Source organism: Glycine max, chromosome 1 (assembly GCF_000004515.6).
Source record: "Glycine max cultivar Williams 82 chromosome 1, Glycine_max_v4.0, whole genome shotgun sequence".
Lineage (NCBI taxonomy): Eukaryota > Viridiplantae > Streptophyta > Magnoliopsida > Fabales > Fabaceae > Glycine > Glycine max.
In genome coordinates, this window is record NC_016088.4 from 43,359,623 (window position 1) to 43,370,859 (window position 11,237).

Consider the following 11,237-nt stretch of genomic DNA (forward strand, 5'->3'; position numbering starts at 1 on the left):
GCATTTACCGATATAAATCCCTTCACGAGTCAACTAAGAATACGCAAACACATGGAAGAATAAGAAGTTGGATTCTTTGCATTCACATAATCAGGCAGTCATGGATTTGAACTTTTAGACTATTGATATTTTAAATCTATTTTTCAAGTTGAATTTATTGATATGATATTTGAACCGTCTGATGTGAGCTTTTTCCGACTGCATGGAACCCGGATCCAAATTTTCTCCTTTTACTTGGAAAAAAAAGGCTAGCACAAGGAAGAATTCTTGCTCATGTGACACCAATAATCATGCCACAACTCTCATCTAAATTACATTATGTGATGAAAATCTTGACACAAAATCCTTTGAAGAGAACTATATACAAAGACAACCAAATAGATTGCAAGCTACTGCATGCAAACTTCTTCAGCTTTCTCGGGATGACAATGATTAAAATGAACAAATAAGAAATCCATTGAATCTTGTTCTAAGCTTGGATGCTGCACCCCTTTATCTCAGAGAGACCAAAATCAGCCAATATGCCTGCAATCAAGTGCCAGTATTTAATTCCATACAGTTCTTGAGTGCACACAAAAGATTGTGTCTGCATGTGTATAGCTAGAGAAGATGAACTACTGATGAACATACCTATTGAGCTCTAAAAACTGCTTCAGTTGTTGATTTATGCGTTATGTTAGGAACATTAGTTTGGTCTGGAAAAGGAGTGACCAAACTTTAGATATGAATTATACTTTCAGGATGCATAAGCATAAATATAGATTGTAAATATAATTGTAACACCAAGACTGTTGCATATTATGCTTACTGGAGGGTGTTCTTTGTACAAAAAAGCATGCCCCAATAATAATGTAGCAGAGTACGAGAACAAGGCCTTTCATGTAATGAGATGTTCCATCCTAAAACAGACACACAGAAGAAGAATTATACATCACTGAAAGATTGGATCAAGATATATACCAAATCATAACTGTGGTGTTAACTAAAACAAACTGAACTGAAAATTATGGTATATAAGTATACCTGTAATGTGAAGGCTGTGATTGTTATTGCCACAGCAAGAGAACCTGTCTCTAGGATGTTAAAGTTGAGGTCCATTTTGATTCCCAGAATCCAAGCAACAATCACACATAGGGGAACCTATATTGTTATCAAATTTGCTTGATGAACATTTATTAATCCAATAAAGCATGGAAGCTCCATTTTCTTAAGGTCAATGCTTACCACAAACATGCTAATTTGAGTTGCCGAACCCAAGGAAACACCCAATGAGATGTCCTGCAGTAAAAAACATAACACCTCAGAAAAAACACAAGAACGCATGCAAGTGATTTTAATCATAGTTTCAAGCAACTTATGATACATAAAAGAGAACTAGAAAAGTATCAGAATTTCATAAAACTGTTAAAGTTGGTACCAGTTTGTTCTTGAAAGCAAATATGATTGCTCCTGCATGTTCAGCTGCATTGCCAACTATTGGTAGTAAGATTATGCTTAGGAAGCTAACAGACAATCCCCATGAATCAGATGCATCCTGTTCAGATTCACGTTTTTCTCATCACTATCAGCATTATTATTATAATATAGTTTGAATCTAAATAAAATGCACTAACAGGGTAAATATATTTTATATTATTAGTTAATCTAAGATTATCATGTATAATAGATTTGTTGATTTTATAATAAGTACTTTTGAATGAACATACCTAAGATGATTTTTGATTAATTAACAGTATTAAAATATATACACTGACCATGTATAACTATTAAACTCAAACTTCATTATCAAAATAGAGCTTTACAGTTGTTTGTTTGACAAAAACATTGTTCCATAAGTTGCCCAATAGAGGGAAACAACAATTTCATTTCTCAATATAAAGAAAGTCCATTACCTCAATTGTGTGCACCACATATTCAGACAGCAGGGCAATGATCACTGTCATCCCAACCAGCCAAGCAAATGCACTCCAGAATCCTATCACTGCTTCTTCTGAATCATTGCCACCCTCTTCATCAGCTTCCTGCAAATTCCAAGACGGTAATTACTAATTACTAATCACATATGTACACAAATCAAAATCACAATAAGTTTCATCATCCCAAAATCAAAGAAAACATACATCTTGGGCTTCAAATAGCTGCCGGTGAGTCCACAATTGGAAGACAAGGTAAGCACAATAAGCAGTCACCATAACAATGCTAGCAACTCTTGACAACTGCAGAGAAGACTCTACAGTGTCAGCTGCTGAGGCACCAACGTAATGGAACAGCACTGGCAGCAAGTGGCTTAGCAATGCCACAAACAGCATAAGCAAGTTTATATCTGCCTGTCTCTGCAAGAAAATTGCAAAACATTCAACCCCTTAACACTAGTCATTATTTCACTAAAAAAGAACCAAAACTATGCAATTCATAGGTATAAGTTTTGAATGAATTGCAGCTTACTCTATCATATTTTTGCTCCTTTCTAATGTTTGCAATGCCACAACAGAATAGAGAGGTTCCAAGAACCAGAAGAAGGTTAGAAATTATGGAACCCAGCAAAGAATACTTTACCACTGCAATTTTGTTATTGCTAAGAGCAAAAATTGCTATGATGAGCTCTGTAGCATTCCCACATGTTGCATTCAAAAGTCCTCCCACTGTGTTTCAAAAAACATAATAAGGCTTTAGTAACATGACAATCAATTGTTTTCCTACAATTTATAAAAAGATTGTTTGACACTCAACCTCTTAATTTTAGAGAGAGATAAGAAAAGATGATAGACAAATAATTAATACGATTAGTGAAGTAATATGATAAGAAAAAAATAGATAAAGAAAAATGAGAAATATCATCTAAATATTTATACCATTTGGTTCATATCAATAAATAACCAACTTTTACACCATAGCAAGCATTTTGTGTGAAGACAAAAACCAGAGATTATGATGAATAGTTGATATTCTCTTTTTCAGTCCAAACTAAAGAAAACTGACTCGAGAGTGAAGTACACTGACACTATAAAGAACTTTCAAACAGATTTGCTTCAAAAGTACAGTTGTGGGTTCATACACACCTGTGGGACCAGTGTAATAAGCGAGCTGTCTGCCAAATTCGAAGTACCAAATACCAAGGGAACAAATGAAACAAGAATCAGCAAACCAACATTAAAGGGTCAAGAAAAAAAATTGTACAATGATTAATAATGACTAATGTACAATCTAGCATGTCATGTTTTCCTTACTCTGTCAAGAAACTGACTCGTTCAGCAAGTGGGGTAAGCCCAAGTAAGCTCAACGCAAAAATCCAAGGCTGTAAGCAATAATTAAGAGTGGCCATAATGTCATATCATCTCATAATATCACATTAGCAGCCTCAATGGACAAGACATAGAAAATTCCAGACTCTATATTTTACAGTTTTCTATAAAAAAAAAAAAAAAAAAACATATATGCATTTTTCAATATTATCACGATATAGATACGGATACCTTAATTTTAATTATTTTTCTTCCTTTATCCAAAAAGTATCCCGGCCCATGGACACATTAACGATCTCACCATATATAATTGCAAGACTAATTATCAAAAGTGATTTGTATGAAATAATTTTTAATGAATAAACTAATATATATTAAGAGAGCCGTCATTTTCGATCCTTACGAGGTTCCCATGGACAAAAAAAATCATTGACCAAAAATATTATATACAAATTTTATTAAAAAAAGGGCATATAGCAAAGATAAAAACAAAATAAGAGAGAGAGAAAAGAAAGAGAAGAAAGAAATTGAAAAGAAAAAAAAAGAAGAAAAAAATGCAAATTTGGATGCACTTGAGTGGCAAAAGAAAAGTAAAAAAGAAGAGGCGACATTTGACTTTTACATACAAAAAAAAAAAAAAAAACTTCAATTCCATATCTTATTCAAATTGTAAACTTTTCACTCTAGTACTTTTATTTCTTCTGTGCTAACTACAAGAAAGTACTGTTAGTGTGTTAGATACTCTCGAATCAATTTTGACCCAAAAATTGTGGTAGAAAATTAAAAAGTCAAAACAACTATTTATTGCTGTGCTTCAACTTGATTTTGGAATTCATTTGAGTAGAATTGTAAGTTAATCAAAACACACATGATAGGCTCTAGATATATGTGCTCAGGTCAATCTTTTGTACTCAAATTCTATTAACTATTTCAATTTACAAAAAAGAAAAAAAAAAACAGTTAGTAAAACTCATGAAAATTGCTTTGATAATGGATATACAGTATTCCCAAACCACATAAATGTTTCTTCAAAAATCAAGGTAATAAAATAAGTATGAGCAGAGAATTAAGTGTTAGAACTCACTCTTCCAAAGCCATAGCTTTGAGCAACAATGGCAAGGGGAATGGCAGGGAAAATAATAGAGAGCTTGGTTCCCAGAATAACCTCTTGCAAATTCACCAACAAATTCTTGAGGGTGTCAGAATGAACCTTAGACAGAAGAGTTAGGTCAGATTTCTTGCGCAACGAAGAAGATGACATGTTATGTGCCGTTCTGCCATGTCTCATTTCCTTGCTCAGCAATCCCTTCACGTTGTTGTTCCCACCACCACCATTCTCCACCAACATTGATACCTCCTGGTTTCCAGAACCCATTTTTCAAAACTGACCAAAAATTTGTTCTAAGTGACAAAAGCTTAGGTAATAATAAAATATGACAATGTGGCACACAGAATTTGTATGAATCGGTGTATTATAAATAATATGATAAGCAAAAGGGGTGTCAGCGATACAGCACAGCCTGCAGTGCAACTTCCAGGAAAGTTCGTATTTTACTATAAAAATTTATGAATGGAAAGAAAGAAAATGTAATGGCTAAATTCCTAATTTTGTAGTATTAAATAAATACCTGGCATTATGCTTGTAACGGCTATTTTATGAATGGAGAGAAAGAAAATGTAATGGCTAAACAAAATATCCATTCATGCATGGGGTATTAATAGTTTTTTTTTTTAATAAATAGTGAAATTCGTTGATGCCATGATAAATTGGTTTTTAAAAAATAAAAAATATAAATTTAATTCTTAAATATGTAAAATATACAATAAATTAATTTTGTTATTAAATTTGTTAGACCATTTTTTAAATAAGCTATCATGTTTAAAGACTAATTTGATGATAAATTATATTTTTTAATGACTAATGAATTAAGTTACAAATTTTAGAAACTAATTTATCATTATCGGTAAAATTACTAAGGTATTGTGATTAATTTGATGTCATGATATATATTAGTTCCTGGAAATCTTTTATACATTTAAGTACTGTAATAATGAAATATTGGCATGATAGGCTACTGAAGCATTTGAATAAAATGTTTTATAAACTTCTGTCTTTCACTTCTTTTTTTTTTTCTTTTTTGCTTTATACTATTAGACTACTTTGTTTTAGATAAAAATAATAATATTTTTTATAAATAATATTTAGTGATTATTTTAGAGATTCAAACAAATAGAAGTTAGTTTATGCTTGCTTACGTTCATAAAAATAATTTTCTTAATAAAAACTCATTTTATGAAAAATAATTCAAATAAATCTTAATTTAACAATATTTTATAATTTTTTAACTTTTTGATTATTTTGAAAAATTGAAATAAACGCATAGAAGTTTATAAATGTGATTTTTTTATAAAAAGAAAAAATAATTCTTTAGGTGGGAAAATTTTAAGAAACATACAGATTATATAGATTATATAGTGTGGGGGAAAATATTGCTTTCCAAATGGTTCAAACCATGAATAATAAAAATAAGAAATGTTTCAAATTAAAATACTATTTTTTATGTAAAATAATTTAGTGATTATTTTTTAGAGATTTAAATAAATAAAAGTTAGTTAATGTTTTCTTAAGATCATAAAAACCATTTAAAAAAACATTTTATGAAAAACTGTTCAAAATAACTTTTAATTTAATAAGATTTTCTATTTTCTGACTTTTGATTATTTTAAAAAATTGGAATATTCGTGTAGAAGTTTTTCAAAAGTGATTTCTTTTATAAAAAAATATATATTCTTTGGAGGAAAACTTATAACAAACATACACATTATATAGTGATAGTGGGAAATAATTGTTTTCAAAACAGTCAAAGCATGAATAATAAAAATAAGAAATGTTTTAAATGATAAATTTGTATTTGGTTTATAGATTTACTCACTCAAGGTTAAGACGCAGAAAATTATTATAAGAGCCAAAACACAATTTTCTCTCTATTTTTTTATAAAAAAAATAAGGGCTGATTTTCTTAATTTTTTTCATCCTCTTCACTTACCAATATCATTTTCTTTTCTCTTAACTTTATTTTCATTCTTTCGAATACATATTCTGCGTATAAAATAACATTAATAATTTCAATAACTGTTGTATGAGAAAATGTTTTTGATAATCAATATTAATAAAAATATACTTTTAATTTTAAATTGTTTGTGATTTTATGCTAAATTTTGGTTTATTTAAAAATATTTATGACATTGGTAAAATTAAGAAAAATATTAATTACCTTTTATGGTATTTATGCATTAAATAATTAGGTTTGTGCTTTTAACTGGTATTTTTGAATTGATTAAAAAATTAATGTATCCATTTGCAAAGGGGTTTCAAAAGGGATTGTGTTTAATTTGATGTATAGGTTTACGTATATTTACTGGAAATATTTTATAATTTTTTTTCGGAGTTAATCTTATACAGTACTATTTTTTAGTACAATAAGAACTGAAATATAACCATTAAAGGTTAATTATTGAAGAGCATTTAAATTCTAATAAAATGTTCTCTAAAAGTGTTTCACTTTTTTAAGTGTGTGCCAGGGTGTTTGTGGAACAAATTGGTAAGATTTTACCTATTTTTAATCTGGCATGAAATTTTCAGTGTGTCTTTTACTTGTGTTTGTGGAACAGATTGATCCTCTAAATCACAACAAATTAACAACCGATACGCACGCGCATGCACGCACACACACAAACACAATGAGAACCAAAACTAGAAGTCCTCTAAATCACAAATAATTAACACACACACACACAAACATAAACATTACAATCACACAAAATATAAGATGAAATCACCTCCAATGTAGTGGCAAATACTCATTGACAAAAAAGAGACATAGTGAAATATGAGAAGGTAGAACAAAAGAAGGGAAGGATGACAAACCACTTACCAATGAGGTGGTAGTGGAATGACACTGGAGGTTCAACGGTAGTCACAGTGATATCGATTGTGGTTGTGTGGTTACAGTTGCAAGATCTAAGGTATTTAGACAGAGAGCGACAAAGCAGAGATCAAGGTGTAGTGGAGGCAAGATTGTGGTGGTTTGGGTTGGTGGTGCTGGCAATCAGGGGGTTGTGGTGATGGTTCAAGTTTATGGTGGCGACAGGGAAGAGAGAAACTTTAGGGTTTGTGTGAGAGAGAGGGTCGAGAGTTTAAATAAGTATCAGATAGGAAAACAATTCAACATCAAATTAATGTTAGATTACTAATTCAACACCATTTCAAACAAGAAATGGTTATGTTTCCTACATGGGTTTATAAACAATCAATGTTATGAAGTTGCATTTAATTGTAAAATGTCACCACCCCATTTACAACATCAATTTTCAAAAATCGATGTAGTAACAATGACGTAAAATGTATTTAATTAATGTAGTAGTGTATGACCAATGTGGAGAGTAAATTTCTATATTGATTCTAGAATACATTAAGAAAGTATTTACTTCTTACATCGGTTGATTTCGTATCCGTCTTGTATAGGTGAGTAACAACCCATGGATCTGAAACTACCCAACCTGAAATGATTTTAATGTATGCAAGTGGGTTTAATCAAATTGTGGGTAGGTCCAACTTAAAAAAATAGTTTTAAACAATTAAGGTTGGGTGGGTTTGGGTAGATCAAACTACATTAGTTAGAAATCAAACCCGCTCAAATATAAGATAAAAGACCGAGGCCCAAATTACTTTGGCTCAAATCACAACTTCACTTTCTTTTTGTGAGTGAAAACTGAAAACCCTACCTCTTTAGAAATTTTATTGTGACACTCTTTTCTCTTGGTTCGTTTGGTATGAGAGCAAGACTCGGGATGGTTGTTGTGTTGCACCACTCTTCTTCCTTTAGTAAAATGTTTTGTTTTAGAATTTTCAAAGGAAAGCATATGTGCTAGATGCATATGTTAATTTTTTGTGAAAAAATTAATTCATATGAAGTGAAAATAATATAATTTTGAAACAAAGAAAATACTTTTAGGAGGAGAGATCAAATTACACCGGTATAACTTTGACAACTATTACAACATTCTAGAACTTTCAAGTGGATAATGTTTTTTAAAACTCACCATTGAATTGAAAATTATTTTTACATATATCACTATGCAAAATTTCATATTAATCCAAAAATTATTTGCTTTCTCATTCACATAAATTAAAATTGGCATAGTATAAACATTTCAAAATATACTAAAATATGAATCATTTGATTACCATCTTGTTGTTGTTGAAATTTGACAAAACTTAACACAAATGATTTTTATAATATGTAAATATAATTCAACGGTTAGATTAATAAAAATTACAATTTTATGTCGAGTAATAAAAATAATGATCCAGATACTAAAGTTATGTTGGTGTAATTTTCTCTCTCCTCCACTTTTAATTACATATTTGTAAAATAATTAACACACATGAAAGTTTTTTATTTGTGAAAATTATAAAATTCAATTGACTTAACTAAGACCTTTTCATCACATATAATTATTTATTTAATTTGGTAAACAAAAACTATTTCTATAATAGCCTAGTCAATGAATAATGCACATTGTATTTTATTTAACAAATTTTTTGGAGGAATTTTGTGTTTAGTCTACTCTCACCTTGGATTTTATGTAGATTCAATTTCAACAAGAAAATAAAAATCTTGGTTAAGAATTAAGAAGGGTAAATAGTCATTTTTATCTCTGAATATGTAGAGTGTTGACAAATTCGTTCCCAAAATATGAAAATTCAAATTGTAGTCTCCGAAAGTAAAAAAAAAAAGTGTGACAAATTCATTCATCCATTATCTTCCATCCAATATCATTAATGAAAGAATCTACGTAACATAGAGGGACGAAAATGTCACAAAAATGATTGCCAACATGACTGGTGAATAGATTGGACCAAAATATTGACACATTTCAATTGGATTAATTTGTTAGACCCTAAATTTTGTTTCATTTAAGGATAAAATATAGTTTAATCTTCATCTTTTTCCATTTTTTATCGTTACAAGCATAATATTATAATAAACATTTAAAAATTTAAGAAAGCAAGCATAAGTTAAAACAAACATAATAATAAATATAATATTGATTAATAAGCATAATCTTTTTATTGCTCTGAAATTGCTATTGTAACAACATTAGATAGTGACAAAATCAAGTTGGGTCCTATTTTTTTTGTAGGAATTAACTTAATGGTTGTACATTTTTGTTTGAGTCTCATATTTTAGATAAGGTACTCACACATTAGAAATTTCAAAATAGTAGACATATTATGTTTATTAATCAATATTATACTTATTATTATGTTTATTCTTATTTATGCTTGTTTTCGGATTTTTTAGATACTTATTGTAATGTTATGCTTGTAACAATAAAAAAAGAGAAAAAAAAATAATATTATATTATATTTTACTCTTAAATGAAACAAATTTGAAGTCTGATAAATTAGTTTAATGAAAATTTACTAACATTTTAGTTCAATGAAAACTTATTGAGATTTTGGTCCAATCTATTTGTAGTCATGTTGACAATTATTTTTGTGACATTTTCGTCTCTCAGTGTCATGTAGGTTCTTTCATTAACGGTAACGGACGAAAGTTAACGAATGAATAAATTTGTCACACTTTTATTTGGGACTGAAATTTAAATTTTCATTTCGGAGACAAATCTAAGAGTATTATATACATTCAGAGACAAAAATAATTATTTACCCAATTAAGAAATTAAAATATCTATGTGTTTCTCTTCTTCTAGAGACTAAATAATGCATGTACTCTGTACAAAAAATAACAATAATGCATTGTACTATTCACCTTGTGACTTTCTTTTTCTTATAATTTGTTGTATGTGCTACTAAATGATTCTAGACACAAAGAATTGGTAGAGATATTCTCGTTAAAATTAGGTAGTTCCAGGCAATTAAGATAAGTAAACAGAGAGGATCAAATAAAAAAAATGTCACACTTAATCATTGGTCCGAATTTGCGGCTAATCTAAAGGAGATTTAATCATTCTTAGTCACACAGCAGTCACAACAGTTTGTATTTTATGTTAGTATTGCGCACGATTGGTCCTCAATTAAGTGTGTCACTCAAATTCAAACTAAATGAAAGGGTAATTTGCTAGTGTTTTCTTACTCCAATATAGGTGCACTTTTACTTCTTTTCCGTTCGGTGCGCTTTTGTATCCTTGTGCAAAGTGTTCGTTGGCATAAAAATCTTCTTTGCAAAATAACGCTAAATGCCATACCAAAATACAATGGCTTGGAAAGTAGCAAGAAATTTCCCAAGTGGGGACAAAAGAAAAACGCTCTTTATCTACCCTATATATATTACATATCCCAGTTGCACAAGAATTGGTGGATGAGTTTTGGCAAATTAAAAGAAACCAAGATGAGAAGTAGTTTAATTTGATTCACTTCTCTTTACTTAAGAAGGTAATGGCTTGTATTTCCTTAATTTGTGTTCTAGTTAAACTCGTTAGGTTTGACAATTGACATATATATAGTATAAGAACCACTGTATTTTTAAACTTTTTTTTTAGTTAGTGTTGAGTTAGGTCTTAGATTATTTCTGTGGAATTGCGTTATTTTGAGGTTGTTAGTTAATCCTAAAAGATCGGTTGAAATAGATTTTAATCGTGAGAGTTCCAAATGCAGTAAAAAAAATTGAGTTCCAAATTCCTATCTCTATTGCCAGATTTTTTTTTTAATAGTACTATTGCCCGTTGCAACTGTAGGTTTTGAGAGTTATGGTATTTTTTTCATAGGAATTGTTTTCTTAGAGATAATTGATATACGTACAGTTGGATACTAAACATAAATATGTTTCTTAATGATAATTCAAACTTTGATTAGCTATATTTTGAGAGATTATCTCTTCAACTAAACCTAACCCCATTAGTTAGCTATTTGATTTGTGTTGTGTATGACTCATATTATGCGCGGAAATATTTGTCCCTTGGGCTTGG

At 29.7% G+C, this 11,237-nt stretch overlaps 1 protein-coding gene across 2 annotated transcripts; it reads right to left on the bottom strand.

The window, feature by feature from the left end:
* Positions 1 to 264: 264 nt before the first annotated feature.
* On the bottom strand, positions 265 to 4,717 carry LOC100797538 (vacuolar cation/proton exchanger 3). 2 transcript variants are annotated; one of them, XM_006573315.4, is made up of 12 exons: positions 4,327 to 4,717; positions 3,228 to 3,295; positions 3,060 to 3,088; positions 2,557 to 2,642; positions 2,121 to 2,333; positions 1,893 to 2,021; positions 1,418 to 1,534; positions 1,225 to 1,278; positions 1,024 to 1,140; positions 809 to 899; positions 631 to 695; positions 265 to 525 (listed from the first exon to the last, which is right to left on the bottom strand). In XM_006573315.4, exons 1-11 carry the CDS (start codon positions 4,615 to 4,617, stop codon positions 631 to 633), a joined length of 1,260 nt encoding a protein of 419 aa, XP_006573378.1. In that variant the 5' UTR covers positions 4,618 to 4,717; the 3' UTR covers positions 265 to 525. The 2 variants fall into 2 exon arrangements, with proteins under 2 accessions (XP_006573378.1, XP_003516972.1); XM_003516924.5 differs by having other exon boundaries at positions 2,446 to 2,642; positions 4,327 to 4,715.
* Positions 4,718 to 11,237: the final 6,520 nt, after the last annotated feature.